Here is a 24,395-nt window from a genome sequence, read left to right on the forward strand (position 1 = left end):
TCTTATGGGAAATTGCCTTGACGGAGATTTTGTGACAAACACATAAACGCTTTTTTCTCGGAATACTTGATTTGGCATAATAGCCGAATTTTCAATTCTGGGCAGTTACACAGGTACTTGAATTCAGTAAATTTCAAGAAACACCTCGGATTATCAAACATCATTTACGTTTTGAAACTTAAAACGTCAAAATTTAACTTTGGGGAGTATTTGAGAGCTATTACTGCATTTTTATCGAATTCCATGCACCATTTTCAAGATAATGCAACTGGGAGTTAGAAAGAGGGTGGTGCCATAAATAGAGAGATGGTCCAATCGTTTCGAAATTTATGATTTGCCTAATAGAAAGTGGGGACAAGGCACTCAAAATGCACTTAAATTTTACCCAGCGTTTAAATGGAAGGTGTTCATTTTTTGACAATTTCTATGGACGAAGTAGAGATTGTAAGCACCTTATGTGTAAGATCTTGGATGTGCTCAATTTTTTGACAGAAAATCGCCGGGTTCTCAGTTCCTCATGTCCCCACTTACTATTAGGCACTTTACTCTGAACTATTTATAGATAAACGTTCCCCTTTGAATTTAATCAAAATCGGTGAGAGTTAAGTCCAATAGTGTACTCAGTTGACCTGGAATGACCAAAAACCATGTTCAGAAGAAAATTTTGAAAGCCTTTCGGATAGTTATAAAAAGACAAAGATATATTTTCCAATGGTGTATTTTTCGCTCTGCAAAACTAACTGTACAATTGTAAAATACATTCTTAAGCGTATTTTATACAAAAGTTGCATAAACGTATAATATATATTCCATAATATGACTTTGTTTGCAATATATAAAAAAAAACTAAAATCTTCCAAGGACCAATTCGACTTTGCTATCAGTATGAGGTACTGTTTTAAATAAGGCTAAACTTTACATATTTCACAATCAGTGTTTTTTTTCTACAACTAACTTTGCGCCGATAGTAGTGTTCATCTCTAACGCTAACGCTAAGAACAAATCTAACAAGCTGTACAATGCATCATCGCAGCGCGCCGACTCTAACAAAATAGTTTACAGAAAGGCATTTTCACACGGTGGCGACTCGATACATTTTACGGTTACGCGATATTTTCTCTAAATATTTTGAGTGTGTGTGTGGGTTTTAGTGTTATATTGCGGCACCTCTGTGGAGATAAGGGTACTGTGTCTTACTGTGAAGCGTTTTGTTTGGTAGCTGTCCACTCTACGTCCTGACTCTGAATTATATACTCTAATGCAGCACGTTTAGTAAACCTACGGGGTTTTGTCGCAGCCGGAATCGGCCTCGTCGTCCTCCTTGCTATTGCATGCGTGGTTTGAGTTCAGTTTTGTTTTTTTTAACATCATTTTGAGCAATAAACATCCCGGTTTTTGAGTACAGTTTATGATAATAGACATAATTGCTCTGGTGGAAAGCGGCAAGAGAAATCGACTGACTTTTTGCGTTACTCTATTTGACTTACAATCCATTCGGTAAATATATCCTATATGTGAAGCTAACCGCCATTTGACTTTTATCCTGCCCCTTTTAAGATGTATACATCTTCTACAACGGTAGATTGCTCAGATTTTTATAGAACTATATCTAGCAAGGTTATGCTTTAAAAAGCAAGTTTAGCTAAATAGTTGTATGCAGCAGCACAGGCTTGCAGCGTGCTCGGTGCGCCTCAAGAGCAGTTCCTTGTCCTTGTATACTTACTGTTGAAGCATATTTAGCGAAGCCACTTTAACTCTACGATAAATTCATTCGTAGTTTGCCTATTGAAAGAAGAAAAAAAAAATGTTAGAAAAATGATGTTTCCGTGTTTTAGGATAAGTAGGGGAAATTCTCGTATGTTTGGCAGGTTAACCACTTGCTCCTAACTCCATCCAATTTGCTGATATTCACTATTTAAACAACTAATTTTGCAAAACTTCTGATAGAAACTTGCTTGCTCACTTCTTATTGAGCTATGTATCACTCGATTTCAGTTGAAAACGCTTTTAATTAGCTTTAATTGAATGTCAAAGTTCTGACCTGCCAACATTAGAGGCACGCTGGAATTAGATGCTGTTCCACTAAGTAAGCCACTTTGCGAGTTTTTTTCCAAACAAAATTATACGAAAATAACTAAAACATTATTCACGTGAAAGTTGAACCGTTAAGTGAATTCGCAATTCGCAATTGAGCAGTTCTCTAGGGAATCGGTATTTTTTCTTTAATTTTATTTTTTGTATTTTTTAATCCCGCTGAAACTTTTTTGGTGCCTTCGGTATGCCCAAAGAAGCCATTTTGCAACATTAGTTCGTTCATATAATTTTCCATACAAATTTGGCAGTTGTCCATACAAAAATTATATGTGAAAATTCAAAAATCTGTATCTTTTGAAGGAATTTTATGATCGATTTGGTGTCTTCGGCATAGTTGTAGGTATGGATATGGACTACACTGAAAAAAAATACACGGTAAAAAAATTGCTGATTTTTTATTTCACTTTTTGTCACTAAAACTTGATTTGCAAAAAAACACTATTTTATTTTTTGATATGTTTTAGAGGACATCAAATGCAAACTTTTCAGAAATTTCCAGAATGGGCAAAAAATCTTTGACCGTGTTATGATTTTTTTAATCAATACAGATTTTTTCAAAAAATCAAAATATTGGTCGCAAAAATTTTTCAACTTCAATTTTCGATGTAAAATCGAATTTGCAATCATAAAGTACAATAGCCCTTTTAAAATGTTAGCCTTGATTTAACATTTGTTTTCGAAAAGATCGTAAAATTTTACGAATGTTTCATATTTTAACATTGTAAATCGGACCATTAGTTACTGAGATATCGACATTAGAAAATAGTGGGTTGTTTTGGTGAGACTTAGAAAACATTTCCAGTTTTTTTAACCTTTTGATAGGGTAGAGGACCCAGAAATCGCCCACTTTATAGTGGCAATCTAGGAAATTTTATGAGAATTTAATGAAAATTTATGGTTTTTGGTTCTATTTGTTGTAGAACGATGATTAACTTTTTGATTTTAAGTTTCCACAAGGTTTTTATGATTTACATGTTCATTTTTGATAAAAAAAATGCGTTTTTATAAAGTGCTCTGAAGAGCCTATTTTCGCCCCCCTAAATCCAATTTTCGCCCCCCTAAATCCAATTTTCGCCCACCCTTGGAACCAGTTTTCGCCCACGACAAAAATCAAGAAATCCAATGAAATTATGACACAAAGCTAAGCAAATATGGTCTCCTATTGATACACAACATGTTCCCGAAGCTCAATTTCATTGATGTGCACTTCTTTTGTCGTAAAATAAATTGAAGTTCAAAAAACCCTAGGAGTTTTCATTGCAGATACCTTACTAATGTTGAGGTTTGTAACATTTCCAGAATGTCAACTTAACTGGTAATTAGTTTGGGTAACAATGATCATGTAACAACGGCTTACTATGATCAAATCTCTATGCTACATCTCTTCCTTGTTTGAAATGAATTTGAATTGCTTTAGTACATACTTTTGTTTAAGATTCATATTCATCCCAAAACTGATTTCATGGTTGTTAATTGTTGACTATCAATTTTTAATCGCATATTTTTGTTTATTTTCTTTTTGATTTTGGAATCCTTTTAGATAATCTTTCTTCTTTCCTTCTAAAATTAAAGAAATGTATCTAGACCAATATGAAGTTATAGTTTAGACGTCCGAAAAAAAAAAACAAAAGAAAAGATTCGATTTATTCGATTTCAAATCTATCTCATATACTGAAACTTCATCAAATTAATTTACCAATCAATTTATTAACAAATCGAGTTCCTTCGATGTCTGTTGAGCGAATTGATCATTCCAACTACACCAATCGACGGATCGATCTGGCACGATGAACATGGAGTTCCACCGATTTTCTTTGTCAGACCGGAGTCTCGACAAATTAGATTGAACGAACGGATCGCTCCAATCCCGGTAGACTGGAGTCCTACCGCTTTCTTTGTCAGATCGGAATCTCAACAAAATAGATCAAACGAACGGATTCGTTTCAATCCCGACAGACCGGAGTCCTGCCGATTTCTTTGTCAGGCCGGAGCCTCAACAAAATAGACTGAACGACGGATCGTTCCAGTCCCGGTAGACCGGAGTCTTACCGATTTACTTGTCAGACCGGAGTCTCGACAGTTAAGGTCAAACGAGCTATACGTTTCAACCCCGGTAGACCGGAGTCTTACCGTTTAATCAAAACTATTTCCAATTACCTCTTGTATTAGATTATGTTTTATCCTGGTAAAACTGTCTTTGTTTACTCTGTTTGCAGACATTCATTTGCACTCTACCAATTTTATTATCTTTTAATTTTCACAGGAAAATCTCAACAAATATAGAATGGTTCCTTGAATGTATCATTTAAATTATCACAAAGGCAGCAAACTTTTTTTAAACAATTGGTTTCTTCCCAATACAGTTTACCAATTTAAACAATCGATCAATATACCAGCATATTGTTTTTCACTTTACTTACAGTTTTAGGTTTTCAATTTTTTTTTATCAAATTCCAAATTATTCAAATCGATATGAAGGTGTTTTTAAACTTGATCTTGATCCAACCACTTATTGTGCAACTTGCTTTTTAAATAGGTCCTCCGCGTCGCATAAAGTTTCCTAGTTCCTAGTTTGCTAAAATAAAGATTAATCATTAATCACAACATGGATAACATTATTTTTGACAAAATTGGCTTCATTTTCCGTTTTTTTTTTCACCAAAATGCCGGAAATTGTTTTCAGAAATATTTCATTCAAGTATTATTTCTGTTTTAAAACTTTTGGGAGTTCTTTTCTACGAATATTCATTTGTATTTGACTTTAAATTTTCAAGTGCTTCAACGAATTTTCATTTTCTTCATCCTCGTCGCCAATGTAACATTTCCAGAATGTCAACTTAACTGGTAATTAGTTTGGGTAACAATGATCATGTAACAACGGCTTACTATGATCAAATCTCTATGCTACAAGGTTCTTTGTATATACTAACTAAAACCAAAACATGTTCTCACTCTCACTAAAAAAATATGACTAAATCAAAATTTGTGATAGAACTCATGTGTCCCGATTCACCCAATATAAGGGCACACAGTTACAATTAGCTCCATGTTGTTGTTGATTTTGTTAGAAGAGCTTTAACCCTATAGGTCATTCGCTCCCGAATTGACTCAATATAAAACTTCGAGTACCTCTTAAAGCACATGTGTAACTACTTTTCCATCCTCTGCTTAATTTCTCCTCTGTACCAGTAAACTTTTACTACACAGCTAAAAAAGTAGTAATCCAGCTGCGTGTAAAAGGCCTGAGTGTAAAATAAATATTGCATTATTTTATGCAATTTTATGTAATTTTACACCCTGAAATATGCAACCCGTCACTATGGGAAACCTACTTGACCGAAATGTCAAGCTCATATATGTGTTTATCCTAACAGCTTTTTATCGGTCTGATGGCCGAGTGGGCCAAGGCGCCAGTCCTTACTGTTGGTGCTGGGTTTGAATCCCGTCGGTTGCAACTTTTTTTTTGTGTTTGCAAATATTTTACATGCAGTGTGTAATATTAAGTGTTCATTTTGACGAAGGTGATGTGCATGCTTTTGCATTTGATTTTACCATCGGATTTTTTGCTGTGTACATTTGAACTAGGTGTCCCATATATTAGCTTAGGTTAATTTTTAAACTGATGTTTATACCAAAACCCCCTTATGAGTGAAAGGAATAAAAATGATTATTTATCCTTAAAAAATAATCTAGAATGTTCCAAATATATTTTCAAGCACATTTCGCTGCGATTAGATAAGTTTTTATGGTAAACGAAAACTGGTTCTAGAATCTTAAAACACAATACTAGATTTCGCCCTGGACGAAAATTGGATCGCATGTTTTTTCATGACCCCAGAAATCGCGCACTTTATTTTATTGAAATAACCTTTGGTAAACATTTAAAAAAGGTAAATCACTAGATTTTCATGAAATTCAGACATACAGTGAACTAATGAATTATTCATTTACATTATTTTTTGCAAAATGAGTTGTTTTACTTCATAAACATTATTACCCGCTGTAGGCTAATTGACAAAAAATATGGCGGCTGCAGTAAGGCATTTTTTTGAAAAGCTTATAAAAACTAAATAAACAATAGAAATTCATCAGGAAAGTTTCAATTAGTACTAGAAATGAATGAATATGTGAACCTGCATAATAAACTCAACCAAAAAATGGTATAAGTTTGCTAAATACAGATTGAATCCAGTAGGTGGGCGAAAACTGGGTCCTCTACCCTATTGCCATGTCTCAGCAACTAAAATGAGCTCTACGACCCCATTTAAGCCAAATTTGAGTTGTTGATTGCCTGTTTAAAAATAAAAAGCTGTTTTTCAATATTGCATCATCGCCATTTTGGCCGCCATCTTGAATTTAAAGATGGCAGTTGAATTGACATGCTGCGAATCAAAACAATACCGTCTACACTCACAAATTACTTCCCTTTCCCGCATTGTCGCGCCCAGAAACCAGAGCTGTACTGTTCTGATCAAGATAATTAGAATGATCTAACAGAACTACTGATGTAGTTAGTTGCGCTCTTCCAGGATGTTCTTTACCTGGATGTCAACCGAAGAGCACACAACAAGGTCAGGGCCATTGCATGCTCTTAGGTATTAATCCTTGGCCTGCTATTTTTGTTTATTTTTCGATAAAAAAATAGGGTTTTCGGTTCCATCTCATCACCATTTCAGGCTGCAAATTATTGAAAAAACATGTGTTTTTCGCATGTTCAAAAATGGAAACACACAAGATATCGAAAAATTGAACTCAGATTCGTGATCAGGGACCACTTAAAATAAAGTTTAACGCAAATCGAAGAGGGGTCGGGGAAACTGATGTGTGAGTTTGTGGTAAATTATCCATGGACAAAACTGCAAAAACTCACAACAATTACTTTGAGAAATGTGAGAAATATGTTTTTCTTTCGAATTTTACCTACCTATCCAGGCTCACTCAACCAAAAGCGAACACGCCGTTCCAACTTCCGGATCATTTCCGGTCCGTCACGAACACGGCCGCCGTGTTATCGTTGAAACCCGCCGCCAGGCTGAGTTTGTGCTTGTGGAACGACAAACACGACGTGACACCCTTCTTGGTGCCCATGAATCCTTCGTTGCACCGGATCGTGTTCAGACTGGTTCCGTCCAGTCCGTACACGGTGATGACGCTCGTTGCGCACGCCACAATGTCCGCACTCGAGTGGATGCTCATGGCGGAGACGTCCGACCCGGCACTCCAGTGCTGAACCGATGCGGCCGTCTTCCGGATGTCGTACAACCGCACGGTGGACGTTGTACACGCGGAAACTAGGCTTTCGCAGTCGTCCCGCAGGCAAACGGTTAAAATTGGGTTCAAATGCTCGCGGAATGTGGCGAACCGCGCTTCCGCAGGGGCACACCTTCGATCGAACAACCTCACACTGCCGTCGTTACATCCGGCCGCAAAGATGCCGTTCGGCGCGCACGACAGCTTGATGATGGTCGTGTCCGTCCCGCTCGGGATATCACAGACTTTCATTTCCCGCTCGGCGTCCCACAGCCGAACGTACTTGGCCTCGCCGGCCGCCATAATTGTTTGCGTCTTTTGATGCCACGCCATCACCAGGCCCAGCTCACTCGTGCCGACCTTGGCCGTGGTGGGCGAGTTGAAGTCGAACAGCCCGTGCCACGCGGTGACCAGGGCAGACTCCCGGTTCGCATCCGCCGGACGCCACACCCGGATCACGCTGTCACTGTAGGCTACCAGCACCAGGCCGACGTCGTGGGCGTTGATAAAGTCGAGCGAGGAAACGGAGACGGGCGCGGGAAGTGTGCTTTGGAACCGGTTCTGGTCAAGAAAGATCGACTGGTGCTGCTGCGACGGTTGCTGCTTGAACGGGATGAACGAACTGGTGATGTCCGTGCTCCAATCTTGCAGGATTACGCGGTCCCTGAAAGGAGAAAAAGAGTTAGTTCGTAGACTAAGACCGACATCTGAATAACTCACTTGTAAGCGACCGCAATCTGATCGTCGTACGGGTTCAGCTTCACCATGGTGGGCGTGTGCTGCGTCCGGCAGGACCAACTCTGCGTGTCCAGCCGGCCAAACACGGCCCGTCGCTGCTGCTCGCGTCCCTCGTCGCGGACGATCCGGTTTCGCAGACAGCGCGACTGCCGGTCCAGATACTCGGTCGAGTTTTGATCGGACGCCGTGTTGAGTTTGCCCTCGTTGAGGAACTTGGAGGGGCGCGCGAAGAAGCTCACCGACCAGTCGATGTAGTTGGTGGTGACGATCGGGGTGACGGCCGGTGGCTGTTGCTGCGTCACCGGTTGCGGCGTCGACGGCGGCGGAGGCATTTGTTGGTCCGGATGCTGTGGAGTTGCTTGGGGTGTTGCGGTCATTGTGGGTAGTTCGGCGCCGTCGCTGATGGGGCCGAGCTTCTTTTTGCTTGGGAGTGGCGTGTGGTGCGTGGATTGGTTCAGATGGCCGTGGATCGGAGGGGATTCTCCGCCGAGATAGTTGATGCGGGTGTTTGGTGAGGGTGGCAAGCTCATGCACTTCTCCGACGTGGTGGCCTCCTTGGCCAGTTCGTAGCCTTGTTTGCCGACGTGTTCTACCACTTTCTGGGCCATGGCTGCTACCGCCGGGAAGGGGTCCTTCGCGAGAGCGTTCAAACCGTTCCACAGCTTTTGGTAAATAGATCCGACACTAACGGAATTTTTGCCTACATTTATTATATTACTAGTACTCGAAACACGTTTAATGTTAATAGTCCGCTCTAAACTGTGATAGTGGTGATTTGAGGCTACGTGATGGCCTCCGCTGGCCGTCTCCTGTAGAAACACCGACACAAATTGATTCTCGAAGAACCGAACCATCCACTGAAGAGATGCGATCAGTTCCATCCGCACCAACGGGCTCATGTCGTTGCAAACCGTGTTGAACAGGTGCATCGCCGTCGATCGGTCGATGTTATTCGCGTGATCCGATCGTTGCGTTACGGAGCTTATGAACGTACCCAGCGCGTAGACTGCTGCCGCTCGAACTTCCGGAATGGGATCACTTAACAGCGGGTACAACTTCTCGTTCGCATTGTCTCTCACTCCGGACCACCTGGCTTGCTCGTAGTTTTGCCAGAGATGTCCCAAACAGATCGTCAACCACTGTCGCAGCACAGGATTTTCGTCGTTCAACTGATCCAAGCAGATGGACACCAGCTGGCCCTGCAGTGCGTTTGCCTGTCCAATCGGAAAGTTGTGAACAATGCTGGCCAGCACGAACGCGGCGTAAATCCGATGATTGCCCTTAAATCCCGGACACGGACTAGTGTCTTGTAGCGCCGCCAAAAAGTACTTGTGTCCTTGATCGCGAATCAAATCAATCTGGCACGTCCCGTCCACCGCAAGGATCTTCGCCCATATGAACACCAAAAACGGACGCAACTCTTTCGCCAAACTCTGCAACAGTTTCAACACATAAGGGAAAATACCCACGCTAAGCGCCAAATTCACCGCCCACGGGCCCAAATCCAAAAAGTGTCCCAACAGCTCCAAGGCACGCAATCGATGAACCTGCGACAGCAGCACCTGCAACACTATCGGCAGCTGCTCCGGTGGACTTCGCTGCTCCGAACTGCCCTCAAGCCAAACCTGGAACGCGGTCAGCTGCTCCTCGAAGAAGGGCGAATGTTTGAAGCGTTTGTTCTTCTCCAGAATGTCCGGCAACTGCGAAAGTGCCAAATCCAGAGCCAGATCCCACGCGGACCACATCGGGTGTCGATAGCTCTGCGGCAGCGGAGGACTCGAGATGGGCGTACAGTCGTACGAGCGCAGAATTCGCTCCGCAAGCAGAAAATTGCGGAACAAACTCGCCACGAGCAGATCCTGGCGGAACAACTTCTGGAACAAATCCCGAGGAAGCGTGTTCCACGCGATTGTGTCCGTAATCGCAGTGAATATCCAATTCAACTCGCCCAACATTGTCCGCCGATCGTTCAACTGACCCGGAATGCGATCAATCAAATCCTCCGTCACGTGCGGCACCAACTTCGATGTGGACTGCAGGATGAACCACTTGAGCGCTATCCGAATCGGTGTCGTGAGACACGACGTGAACAAATCCGCCGGCAGCTGCGGGTTCATCGGCAAAATCTGATTGGCGGCGCAGGCCGCCAGTTGAATGCAATTCTTGTACGTGGTCGCGCCGAGAATCGGCGGCGAAGGCGAGTTCCTATTCGCAGCTTCCGGATCGGAATGACCCGCCGTGCTGCCGCTGCGTGCCCGCATCTGCTCCAGCTCCTTCTCGTGCTGCTCGGCGAACGTGTTAAAGCTGTTCACGATGATGCCCGCGTTCGAGCAGTCGTACACGTAGATCGACGGGGCGCCCATCCACGTCTGCAGGTCGTAGATCGACAGCGGGATGTACTGCGTGTACGTCCGGTTGAATACCCAAATTTCGCCGTTCACCGTGGGTCGCGGCACGCCGTGGCCGTTGTAGTGGAACAGGACGCGTTCCTCCTTCGAGTTGCGTCGCAGCGACGTGCACAGCTTCTTGACGTCCTCGACGGTCGGATCGAGCGAGTGCTTGTAGCGGGCCCGCGGCTGCCAGCGTTCGTATTGCTTTTGGAGGTTGTTTCCTGTTGGGGAGGTAAAATTGATCATTGGAATTATTTTATCTCATACAAACTTCAAGGGCGAAGAGCGAGGGTCAGCATGAGCTCAAATTTGCAATTTAGCTTAGTGATGGAACAATCTTTGCTTTCAGGGGGTAGCCTGAGTAAGCCCGGATTTGGACCACCCTACTATTCATTCTAGTACTAACGACGAGTGTATTCCCTTTTTCTCCAAGGACTTCGAATCCCTGCGATTCGATTGTCATACCTTTCAATTAAACTCAGTTTTATTGGTGAATAATCAAGTTACAATAAGTTCTCTTGATGTACACAATTTTGAAGTACCTTTCAGGCGTGTGTCCGGAACCGCTTGAAACAATGCCTCATCTTTTGACCTTCACAGATCCCCAAAATTCGATTTGAATCCTGAGATATTCAATGAAAAATAAAAAAGCTCCGAAATTTTATTCACTTTTGCCTTCCTCACTGAGGTAAGGCTATAATCCTGCTCGAAAAATGAACTTTTGAAAAGCAGCTCGTAGACCTATATTCATGTATACCTATCGACTCAGAATCGAAAACTGAACAAATGTCTGTGTGTGTGTGTGTGTGTGTGTGTGTGTGTGTGTGTGTGTGTATGTGTGTGCGTATTCCCCTTGGTGCTCAAAATTCTTGCCAAGTTTTCTCGGCACTGGTTGATCCGATTTGAGCCAATCTAGTTGCATTCGATCCGGTTTGGTGCCCCATACTGCACTATTGAATTGTTTGAAGATCCGATAAGTAGTTCAAAAGTTACGTATAAAAAAGTGCCAGAGTTACGAATCGGATCTCACATAAATGCATGTAAACTATGTCCAGACCCATCACCCGACCCATCGTTGGTTAGATTATCAAAAGACCTATCCAACGAGTCCAAAACATTGAAGATCTGACAACCCTGTCTCGAGTTATGACCACTTAAGTGATATTTATGTACTTTTTTGAAGCCGGATCTCACTTAAATGTATGTAAACGATGTCCGGATCCATCATCTAACTCATCGTTGGATAGATCATCAAAAGACCTTTCCAATGAGTCCAAAAAATTGAAGATCTGGCAACCCTGTCTCAAGTTATGACCACTTAAGTGATATTTATGTACTTTTTTGATGCCGGATCTCACTTTAATGTATGTAAACAATGTCCGGATCCATCATCCGACCCATCGTTGGTTAGGTAATCAAAAGAACTTTCTAATGAGTCCAAAACATTGAAGATCTGACAACGCTCAGTCTCAAGTTATGACCACTTAAGTGATATTTATGTACTTTTTTGAAGCCGGATCTCACTTAAATGTATGTAAACTATGTCCAGACCCATCATCCAACCCATCGTTGGGTAGGTCATCGAAAGACCTTTCCAATGAGTCCAATACATTGAAGATCTGGCAACCCTGTCTCAAGTTATGATCACTTAAGTGATATTTATGTACTTTTTTGATGCCGGATCTCACTTAAATGCATGTAAACAATGTCCGGATCCATCATCCGACCCATCGTTGGTTAGGTAATCAAAAGAACTTTCTAATGAGTCCAAAACATTGAAGATCTGACAACGCTCAGTCTCAAGTTATGACCGCTTAAGTGACATTTGTGTATTTCTTTATTGAGAAACAAGCCATACCCGACAAACTTCGTTCGGCGTTCTTTCGTTTGTTGACGTTTTTAACGTTTTTGCTTCTTCAGCCTCCTGTGATCTAAATTTGATTTTACGTAACTTTCTCCATATAATCTGCAGATTTTCCGGAATCGGTTCCAGCGTGGCCAAAGTTATAACTTTTTGGCGTAAGAACCTTCCTTGGACTTATACGAACCCAACGCAACAAATATCACCTCGATCCGACGTTCCGTGTTAAATTGATTCGCGTTCGAACAAAACCGTCGAAATTTTTTATATATATAGATAGAAGATAGATAGAAATTGTGTCCAAACCCATCATATCACCAAATGTTGGTGAAAAGTGAGGAAGGCAACAACCTCATAGGTGGATTAAGTTAGTTTTTATATGAAAGTAGTTTCAATCTTGTTATGCTATCTTGTCACTCCCTGAAAATTAATGTAAGTGCGACAACTGGCCAAAGGGATTTAAGGTCAGAATACCTTTGACGCACGTACAGTACAAGTTAGACTAGCGTAAACACTTTTTTTTTTTTTGGGAGGGTGATCCAGCCGCACATCGTTGATGTTGAAACCTTTAAACTGGGCCCTCTGGGTCCTGTCACGTCCGTCAGTAGTCTTGTCGTACATTACAACTAGAATCAGATCTGCCAATGAATTAGTACACTTCGACCAAATAAACACTGACGCTGTATGGATCTGACTCTAGAATAAATGCACAGTTGTGTGTTATTCATAAGTCCAACTTATTCAATTATTCATTTAAGTCCAAATATTCATTTGCTAACTACAGTCATCCGACATATTCGGAACACCCACAAATTCGGAAAACTTTTGTGGTAATTTGGCAATAGGATGCAAAATGCAACTTTTCTGTAGTCTCTGCTATTTTTAGGACCTTTATTTGGACATTCTCTTGCTATTTCACTAGTCAAAATAGTAATTTTGAACAAAAATCTCATTTCAAGACTTCAAGACAGACTAGCAAAACACTGTCTCCAAATTGCCTGTTTCATAATTGTGGCATGTTATTGTGCCTCCCACAATTGTGGAACCCCTGAATTTAATTGATATGTTCACAAAAAAGTTACCAGACCATGTTTAAAACATCACTAAGCTTGAGTTTTATTGGTTTCAGAGTATGAAGTAACTTTTTTGTAAAAAAATGTACTACAGTCATCCCTCATATTCGGAACAGTTTATAGATCGGCCAATGTTCAACAAATCATATAAAATCGATAATTGAACATAATGATTTGCTTTTACATTCATTTGAAAGCTTTTCTTGCGATCTTTCGATTGATGTATAGACCGGCTGTACACTTTAAAGTTTTATATCAAGTTTTCAAAGAAAAACATTTACCCTTGAAATCCACAAATTCGGAACACTTTTTTCTTACGATGTAAACAAACTTTTTTCTCTCCAGGAGTACATATTTTTTTTACAAAATAATGACTTTGCACTCTGAAACCAATAAAACTCATGCTAAGTAATGTTTTATGAATGGTCTACTAACTTTTTTGTGACAATATCAGTTGAATTCAGGTGTTTCACAATTGTGGGAGACACAATAACATCCCACAATCATGGAACAGGCAATTTTGAGGCAGTGTTTTGGTGCTCTAGATAAAATAGTCTGGAAATGCAGTTTTTGTTTAAAAAGTTTTACTTTTACTGGTGAAATAGCAAGAGAGTGTCCAAATAAAGGCCCTAAAAATAGCAGGGTTGGCAGGAAAGTTGCATTTTGCATTCTATTGACAAATTACGACAAAAGTGTTCCGAATTTGTGGGTGTTCCGAATATGTGGGATGACTGTACTGGAAAGAAAAAAAAAGTTTGTTTACATCGTAAGAAAAAAATTGTTTCGAATTTGTGGATTTCAAGGTGAATGTTTTTCTTTAAAAACTTGATATAAAACGTAAAAATGTACAGCTGGTCTATACATCAATCGAAAGATCGCACGAAAAGCTTTCACATGAAGGGAAAAGCAAATCATCACGTTCAATTAAAAAAGGATACAGATTTATATTAAATGCTAATGCTAAGCAACAAATTAATTGTACTAGCCTGAAGTCCCAACCTAAATCCCACACTGTGATAGTGAAAAGGTCACAAAAGCAGCGGTGTCTTGTGGAATTGTGATATTTTCACTGTCGGAGAACTACCTAGTTCACGAAGACAGCTTATCGGTCAACGCTTAAGCCCTGGGGCTGCTATAAAGCGAGTTTTCGTAGCATGAAGTGGTGTCCATAGTGCTTATAAAAAAGAATATATACCCAAATTTTAACTAATGCACTAGGATCAAATCATGCTCCTTGACTTTACAAGACCCAGGGAAGTTAGACTAGCGTAAACATTTGTAATTATAAATCGGGACTCTAGCAACCAACTTCAACCAAACTTTGGGGCAATGCACAGAATGGTCAACCAACAAAACGTGTTTGTTATTGTTTACATCGCGTGCTCTCGTTTTTGTTTATTCAAGGTCAAACATTAAAACGCGTTTTTCTCGGAACGTCGAAATGACGGGTGCGACAAGATAGCACGACGACGTCACGTTATTTCCAGTATGATGATTACCTTTGCAGTTTGCACACTTGACGTGCGACTTAGTTTGCTTTGCATTGTTCCCCAAGTTCGCATTTCGTGACAGTGCACCTTTTTCCGAGAGGTGTGTTTCACCGCAGTTCCGCGAGCCGTTACCGATTTTTTTTTTTTTTTTACCCGTGACCGTTGTCTTCTGCGAGAGAACTTTCACCTCCCGTGGCGTTATTCCGGCACCCGAGAGGTGTTCCTTCAGGTCGAAGATTGGACGGTCTTGGTAGCCCTGTATGACTAGCTACAGCTGTCTCCAACAAACGGGGCAACAACTACTGTCGATTTACCAATTTTCATACCATCCAGCAACTCTTCAACATCGTTTATTGTCGTCGTCGTCGACGACGGTAGTGCTACCGTCGGCTTTTGGAATGCTGGAGGACCATCTAGCGAGTAATCACAGTCAATTGCGGCATAAAAGTTCGAAAAATCGATAGTAGAGCATTGAGCACATAACTGCTGCTTGCACTTGTGTACGTTGAGTTTGAAAAAAAAAATAGAATTGATTTTTTTTTTAAATCCGATAAACAGAATTCTAAAACCCTGAAATGTAAAAAAATCTGTCACTCAAAATATTATTTTTTTTTATTTTAAGTTTACCATTTCTTTAATTCTCAAATTCATAAACTCATTAATTCCTTAATTCTCAAATTTCAGAATTCAAAAATCAATAAATTCCCAAATTCGAAAAACCTTGATTTTCTAAATTCGTGCTTGCCATTTCATTAGAGCACATAACTTTTTTAGACAAGATTGTGTCCCTTTCACACCTTATGTAAACTGTAATTCGAGTGAAAGGGATACACTATTGTTTACAAAAGTTCTGTGCCCTTTTGAAATGTTAGGATCCAATTATCAAATTCAGGTTCGCGAACGACTGCGGCGTTTTCCGATAAAGATTCTACTCATAACTTTAAGGACTGTTACAAAGTGTAAACTAACAGGATATCGTTATCAAATAAATTACAATTACAATTACTGTTGCACAGTGCATGCCCAAACTCACCGATCAATTCCATCGCTTTCTGCGGCGACACCGACGACGGATCGATCCAGCACTCGAGCCGCGAGCAGGGCTGTATTTTAACCACATCCGGTGGATCGACACCCACGTTCAGACACAGGACCAGCGCCACGCTGACCGTTTTCATGCGCTCCTTGACGCGCCAACTCTGCGTGATACAGTTGATACCTTCGATGCGGTCCAGGTGGCGGGCGTACACAAAGCTAATCGGCAGCTTGGAATCGTCCTCCTCTTCCACTACGCTGGCATCGGTGCACTTGTCCGTCGTTTCGATCATCGTGTTGCACATTCAATTGCGCAGGAGGAGGGCCAACCAAAACCGCCGAGCAGTCCCTGGAAAATGATGAGGAAGCAAAATTCAGTGACGCAGTTTGAGCGCTAAATAGACAAAATTTCACGGAAAAAACATCGTCCACATGGGCAATGAAATCGGCGTAATCATTTTTCATTGCCACAGAATCAATATTTACCTTGAAACTTTTTTTCTGTACGTTTCTTCCACGACGCTCTCTTTCCTCTTCCTCCAGCCAGAGGTGGCTTCTAATATATTGAAGAATAATATACAACCAACGAAGAATGTCCGCCTCCTGCTTCCTCCGCCCTCCGAAATCCTCCGGGAGGCACTACGACTATCAGTGCTTCTTTCTTCCCTCTTGCTTTCCTAAGGAAATCGACAAAATTTCAACTTCACCTTGCTGCGTGCTCCTCGAAACTGCCCCCTTATCAGAAGCGGTGATGATTCAATATTCTCGAATCGGTTTATAAAGCTGGGTGGTTTGTCCGGCTGCGGTTAATTTGCGACTTTCATGTCCAATGGTTTGGGAGGCATATTTTCCTTCTTCTTCGGGCTCGCCTGTTCTGCCGAAAAGTGCTATTTTAGCCGATAAATGGCTGCGATCGCAGATTCTTTTATTTCGTAACGATAAATCCGACCGGGAACTGTTGAATCAACACGCGCGAGTCCCGAAAATCGATCGTTTTCCGGTAGAAAATTGTAAAAACTTTACTAGCAATAAAGTGCGAAAACTTCTAGATGCTGAGGTTATGGTCCTGTGAGCATTTTTTCTTTTCTTCACACTGACAGAAAGCAGGAGGAGAAAAGTGGAAACGTCAAAACAAATTCTTCTGGCTTATGCCACAGTTGACAATACACGCTCAATAAAAAAATCATTTAAAGGGACCACCAAATGAAAGTACTCAAAAATGAATAAGCTATAAAAGGACGAACTCCTGCGTCAACTCATTTCGGTCAGTCAGTCAGCAAAAAAAAAAAAAAAAAAAAAACGCCACCGAATCAATCACAAAACTCGCAAAACATCCAAGCATACTTCTAATTCATTCCTGTCGTGAAACAGCTCCAGGTTCTGTAGGAAGCTAGATCAAATTTTGTCCTTTTCGAAAACCGTTTGTTTTGATAGTGGGCGTGAGTGCCGTGTAAAAAGTGACAGTTCGTCACTTTTTAGTTTGACGAAACAAGTGACCAACCACCGGAGGTTGAGTGTAGTCAGAAAATTTTCCGAAACTTTAGCAGTAAATGTTTTCGATTAAAAAAAAAAAACACTTTTAATTGGGTATACTAAAGCCACTAAAGCCCTATGTAAATTTGTATGTACAACTTTTTTTCAAATTGACTAGACATCATTTTTTCGATGGATCAACTATGGTCCCCTTTGAACGAGCTGTCTAGTAGGAGATTTTCTGTCAAGAACAACCCCCTGGCACCACTGTAAATGGCTAAAACGTTTGACAGTCACCAAAACCTCGAAGAGCCCACATAGTAGTATTAGTGAAGAGCCCACGTTGTTTATCGTGGGCTCTTCACTAATACTACTGCGTGGGCTCTGTGAGTGTAGCAGTATTGGTGTTGTCTGTTTGTTTACACCAAATCTTCAAGAACATTACTTTTTGTGTGTGCAAATCTGTTACGAAAAAAAGGTGAGAACTGTTGCTTCCGATTGACCGGGAAGATTTGCCGGGTAGTACTGGGCCGGGGACTGGCAAAGTCCCGCTGTTTATCCTTCCGAACAACTCGCTGCAATCTCCGGCAGGGAGTAACCGACCAAGTGCAGAAACATCTGTGATTCCGGTGATTGTGGCGGAGCTGGTCTATCCGAGCATCCTTCGATAACCTTCTCCGAGGAATGGCCCACTCCCGCTGTCGACTCACACAGGGAATCGAGGGAATCGCGTGCTTGTGTAGAATCCGACCTTTTGTGGGCTCACAAGAAGTTCATCGCGAAGTGGTCCGAACAAATCTGAACTTTGAACTTGTCTCTGGGCGGATAGGGTTCTTCGGGAACTTGTGTTTGGAAATCCGTCCCGTGTCGTTATTTTATCATTGAAATCATTTCAATTATGCCTTTTTTTACCACGCGGTTTGTTTATTTTCAAATTTTGACAGCAAATACGTTCTTCATCTTCTTTGTTGTCTTCATGTTCGCGTCGAACATTTAGGTTTCATAAACATGGCCGTCGTGACAGAGGGCTGGTCAAGAAGGACCGCGAGGTTAATTTTTCAAAATTGATTTTTAAAAATCCATTTTAAACTCTTTGTGGTCGTACAAAGGGTCATTGTACTCAGAAAAATAAGCTTTATCCTAGCTAGGCTTTATCGCTGTAAACAATAATATCAGCAATCTAAGCTTCATTTTGGGACCCAATTTATCAAATTTAACCCCAAGTTTAACCCACTTTTGAATTCGAGAGTAAATTACTTTTGTCATTACAGTAATATTTTTGTAGTGCGATTTAGAAAGAGATAGCAAATCTGATGCAAACAAACACGCAGCTGCCATGTAAATATACTTTGTACTTTGTCTGTTATAAAAATATAGAACGAGGCTGATGTCCCCTGCCGAAACCTGTTGTGCACGAACACAAAGAAAAAATACTCTAAATTTAAAAAGATCGTTCGTGGGATTTAAGGTTCGCGTTGGTGAATATTCGTCACAGCGTGTTTTCTGGGCAACCTTAAGGAGAAAAACTAACTTAATCCACCTATGTGGTTGGAGCCTTCCTCACTTATTACCAACAATGGCTGATAAGAAATTTCATCTCTTTCAGATACAAAAATTTCATCTCTTTTTAAGATCCGGAGTAAAAAAGTACATCGATATCACTTAAGTGGCCATGTCTCGAGACAGGGTTGCCAGATCTTCAATGTTTCGAACTCGTTGAAAAGGTTTTTTGATAAACTAACCAACGATGGGTCGGATGGTGGATCCGGATATAGTTTACATACATTTAAGTGAGATCCGGCTTCCAAAAAGTACATCAATATCACTTAAGTGGCCATATCTCAAGACAGGGTTGCCAGATCTCAAATGTTTTGAACTCGTTGGAAAGGTCTTTTGATAACCTTATCGAAAATGGGTCGGATGGTGGATCCGGACATAGTTTACATACATTTAAGTGAGATCCGGCTTCCAAAAAGTACATAAATATCACTTAAGTGGCCATATCTCGAGACAGGGTTGCCAGATCTTCAATGTTTTAGGCTCGTTGGAAAGATCTTTTGATAAACTAACCAACGATGGGTCGGATGATGGACCCGGACAGAGTTTACATACATTTAAGTGAGATCCGGTTTCCAAAAAGTACATAAATGTCACTTAAGTGGCCATATCTCGAGACAGGGTTGCCAGATCTTCAATGTTTTGGACTCGTTGGAAAGGTCTTTTGATAACCTAACCAACGATGGGTCGGATGATGGACCCGGACAGAGTTTACATACATTTAAGTGAGATATATGTGAAAACACATTTTTTTACATAACTTTTGAACTACTTATCAAAACTTCAATCTGTATAAAACTCGATCTATGGGACCCTAAACCAAGTCGAATGCAACAGGTTCGGGTCAAATCGGTTCAGCCAGTGCCGAGAAACATGAGCTAGTTTGTTGGTCACATACATACATACACACACACATACACACACACATACACACAGACATTTGTTCAGTTTTCGATTCTGAGTCGATATGTATACATGAAGGTGGGTCTACGACGTTTTGATTCAAAGTTCATTTTTAGAGCAGGATTATAGCCTTACCCGAGGGGCGCGACAATAGTAAGAAATTAAATTATTTAATTAATTAACGGCAGGAATTAAATACATTAACGATTGTTTACGGTCAAAACAACGCCACCTCTCCTTACACTACATTGATTTGACAGTTTGACACCGCACGTGTTTGTTGTTGTGTTTGGTCCAAAAATTGCGTCCTCGAAGAGCAGCTTGAGCAGATAAGTGCCGGCGCGGCACAGGCAACCCGGAAAAGCTGCGCAGAGCCATCCCAGGAAGTGACCAAGACGTACTAGGGACGATATCGAAGCTGCCCCGCCGGAAGCGGCGCATTGTGACACACCTTAATGCTGCGTTTGCTTAAACGTATTCTCGACTCCAATTCTTCCCACGGGCCACATATTTTGGCAAAAATTGTCCTATTTATTTGGTCTGGTTTCTTCGTCGCCACTCCCGCCAAACTACTGGGCATGTTCAACGTGGCCCATCAGAAGTGGTTTCCCCCGATGTTGTCCCTACCGTTGCCACCTTTATCACCGCTGAGTCTTTGACCTCCGTTAGTCCCGTGACGACCTCCATCAAAGGTACTACCATGAGCCCGGTGGAAAAGCAATTGCCGGTTGACGGTGATGAGGACTCTTCCCGGGAACGGAAAGTTGTGTATTTGTTCACGTCCTCGTCAAAGTCCTTAGCGATCGGCAACTTGGCATATTTATTCCAGACACTTCAGGAAATTACCAACTCAACACGGTTCCACCGACGACCGTCGTCAATTCCACAGTTGATGCGATTCTTGTTGAAATAAATGAAACAACAGAGTTGAGTTATTTTATTTGTCTATTTTCAATAAAATATACAAAAAAGTCACCACTTAACGTTAGTGAAGGCCACTTCGAGTAACCAACCCTGATGGTCTCATAATTATAATGGTCCACTCCCTCCTGGTTGCTCTTCCTTGACTCCTGATCCTGAACCTGCGAGCGTTAAAGTGGCCTAGCTGTTGAACCGTTTTCCGGATTAATCACTCCTGCATCCGAGCGTGAGTGGACAACTGAATTTCATTTCCTCCGGCGTCGACTTGTTGAAGGCATCGCTGTCACAAGCCACCACCAGCTGCAAAGAAATCTTGCTAGTGTCCGACGCAAGGCGCGTCCCAGGATCTCGTCATCGATGAAACCGCACTTTACCAGCTTTTTGATTTGCTGCTTGCCAATGTCATCAAAATCCGCCGGCTGCAACATCTCCTATTGCACTTTTGCATCGTCCTGCTCCAGAATTTCATCCGCTTCTTTTTTTATCCACCGTGACCAAGCACGAAACCAAAACAATCTTGACAGCCGAGCGCGCGAAAGAGACACAAAGCAAACCAATGTTTTCAAAGCAGGTGTGGCGCTGTCAAATGTCAAATGACATGAGGAATTTAATTCCTTAATGTATTAAATATCAAAAATTAATATATTAAGGCCTTTGTCACGCCCCTCGGGTAGGATGCTGCTGCTTTCTTCTTCCTCTTTTCCTGCTCCTCGAGGTAGACCGTCACAGTTGGCGCCTCGGTTGGCGCACTTAATGCGCGCCTTATGTAAAATGCTTCTACAGGAAACACAACGAAAACTATTTTTTGATTGAAACATTCGGAATCAAGATTTGAATGTTTTTCTGAAACAAACATGACCGCCAAATGGCCGATCGGGAATAAGGCTTTCTAGGCCCAGTGAAAAAAATATAATTTAACTCAAAAATGACGAACTCCTCGTCACAGTATCCTGATGCAAACAATGATCGAGCTGTAGCTGTCACAGCCCTGCGAAGTATGTTGGCTGACATATCGGGCAGTCAGTCAAAAAAACCAGCTAGAAGTAACCTGACAAAATTTTTTTGCTAGAAAGAGATAGGAAACCTGATGCAAACAAACGTCCAGCTGTCATGTAAACATACTTTGAATGTGTTGGTAAATTTCTGACTAGAAAGCCTTATGATACCTTTCAGAGCCTTATGGTACGTTCGTTTGAAGAGCCGGTGCGGCACTGAGTGCCGCACTCGTCGGTGCCAATCGAACGTCATTTGTCAGTGCGCGTGGAACTCGTATGAAACTGAAAAAATATCGAGTGTTGCACTAGAGTTTCAGTTCCAAGATGGCGGTGAAACTCGTGCGGAACTAGCGCGAGTTTCTTCAAAGAAACACTTTGACAGCTCTGTGTGCGGCACTCAGTGTGGAACTAGCCATCAAACGAACGTACCATTAATATAGTTTTTAATCGTTTTCTTTATTGCACACTTTGCACCAAATTCTCCACCCTTGCAAATCATAACTGCACACCAAATATTTGCACACTTGAAATCCTACCCCTTCTCCCCCCCCCCCCCTTTCGCCTAGCGTGGTGCGTGTCTCGACTGAGCTTTGTTGCTTTCGAACCAACCCCCTGGCACCACTGTAAATGGCTAAAACGTTTGACAGTCACCAAAACCTCGAAGAGCCCACATAGTAGTATTAGTGAAGAGCCCACGTTGTTTATCGTGGGCTCTTCACTAATACTACTGCGTGGGCTCTGTGAGTGTAGCAGTATTGGTGTTGTCTGTTTGTTTACACCAAATCTTCAAGAACATTACTTTTTGTGTGTGCAAATCTGTTACGAAAAAAAGGTGAGAACTGTTGCTTCCGATTGACCGGGAAGATTTGCCGGGTAGTACTGGGCCGGGGACTGGCAAAGTCCCGCTGTTTATCCTTCCGAACAACTCGCTGCAATCTCCGGCAGGGAGTAACCGACCAAGTGCAGAAACATCTGTGATTCCGGTGATTGTGGCGGAGCTGGTCTATCCGAGCATCCTTCGATAACCTTCTCCGAGGAATGGCCCACTCCCGCTGTCGACTCACACAGGGAATCGAGGGAATCGCGTGCTTGTGTAGAATCCGACCTTTTGTGGGCTCACAAGAAGTTCATCGCGAAGTGGTCCGAACAAATCTGAACTTTGAACTTGTCTCTGGGCGGATAGGGTTCTTCGGGAACTTGTGTTTGGAAATCCGTCCCGTGTCGTTATTTTATCATTGAAATCATTTCAATTATGCCTTTTTTTACCACGCGGTTTGTTTATTTTCAAATTTTGACAGCAAATACGTTCTTCATCTTCTTTGTTGTCTTCATGTTCGCGTCGAACATTTAGGTTTCATAAACATGGCCGTCGTGACAGAGGGCTGTTTCGAACACTTTAGGACAGTTTCGAACTAGGGTGTGTGTCTTAGACAGTTTTTTTCTGCTGTAGTTTGAGGTGTGCACTTTTGTATTGAGCTTTCCACAAGTTGCACGATTGTCTAAAAATCGCTGCAATCTGCAATACCGTCGTACATCAAAATCAGGGCCCCGGCGATGGCCTGATATGAGCTACCGAACAACATTGGCCTAGGGGCAGGACAACTTGGTCGATAGACTAATAATAGCTTATAATAGTTCGTTGATTGATTAATATTTCGTCAATACTTTAACGCGACCTTACCTGGGTTGTGGATCCTTGAACCTTTGTCAAATAGAAATGTCAAATTGAACATAAACACAAACAATTTTGACGGTGAGGATTTTCAAGGAAATTTATAAGTAGCAGAAATTGGACATTTCTTCAGCGTGGACCATGCTCCGTCGGCCAAGAATGGTCAAGTTACTTCTGAAACACCAAAGAAGAAAAATGCAGTGGACCGGTTAACTGATTCCTCTACGTCCCGCTACGTTGAAGGATTACCCGAAAAGTCATGTCCACCTAATTTAGCTTCCTCCTCTTGCTCCTTCTGCTCCTCCTCCTCCACTTGTTGCAAAAGTAAGAGGCCATGTTCCGGGATCAGAACCCGTCCTGTTGCTTCCTCCAAAAATGAACCCTCGATGAATACTATATTCGTTAAAACGGAGCAGGCTTCTCTTTTTCTACGGAACTTGGACAAATTCTTTGGACAGGCCGGATAACATAACCTGATATTTAGAATGCAAAGAAAAACAAAAATGCTAGAACCGGTGACTTTCCGGATTGGTCCAAAATAGTGGAAGGGAAACAGCAAATCCGATCATCAATTGTGGCCAAATGAAACCAGTGTCGAAGAAGAAAAACAATCGGCAACGAGACCGATTGCCTCCTTCTTCAATGTGGGCATCATCATGATCATGGCCGCTAGAGGAACAGTTGAAGTAAAACCCGGACAATCCCGGATGAAACCGTAAATATTGCCTCCTCCTTCTCCTTGAACTGCACTAGAGGGCAACGATGGGTCAAAGTCAAAGCTTTCGCCTACTGTCCTGAATCCTCCTACCGTTTGAATTCCGTCAAACCCGGTCAACCTCGGTTGAAACGCTACATACTCCATTGAGACGGAATCTCCCTCTACCTGTGATCGGATTTGGTCAATCTGAGACTGTTTTTCTCTTTGAACAAGTTGCCTGTGGTA

General features: G+C 41.8%; 1 protein-coding gene across 1 annotated transcript; it reads right to left on the reverse strand.

Annotated features, from left to right (window-relative positions):
* Positions 1-702: 702 nt before the first annotated feature.
* LOC6037885 (regulatory-associated protein of mTOR) lies at positions 703-17,019 on the reverse strand. The gene is made up of 5 exons (XM_038252898.1): positions 16,418-17,019; positions 15,930-16,280; positions 8,065-10,693; positions 7,019-8,008; positions 703-1,782 (listed from the first exon to the last, which is right to left on the reverse strand). Exons 2-4 carry the CDS (start codon positions 16,234-16,236, stop codon positions 7,069-7,071), a joined length of 3,876 nt encoding a protein of 1,291 aa, XP_038108826.1. The 5' UTR covers positions 16,237-16,280; positions 16,418-17,019; the 3' UTR covers positions 703-1,782; positions 7,019-7,068.
* Positions 17,020-24,395: the final 7,376 nt, after the last annotated feature.

Source organism: Culex quinquefasciatus, chromosome 2, assembly GCF_015732765.1.
Source record: "Culex quinquefasciatus strain JHB chromosome 2, VPISU_Cqui_1.0_pri_paternal, whole genome shotgun sequence".
Taxonomy (NCBI): Eukaryota; Metazoa; Arthropoda; class Insecta; order Diptera; family Culicidae; genus Culex; species Culex quinquefasciatus.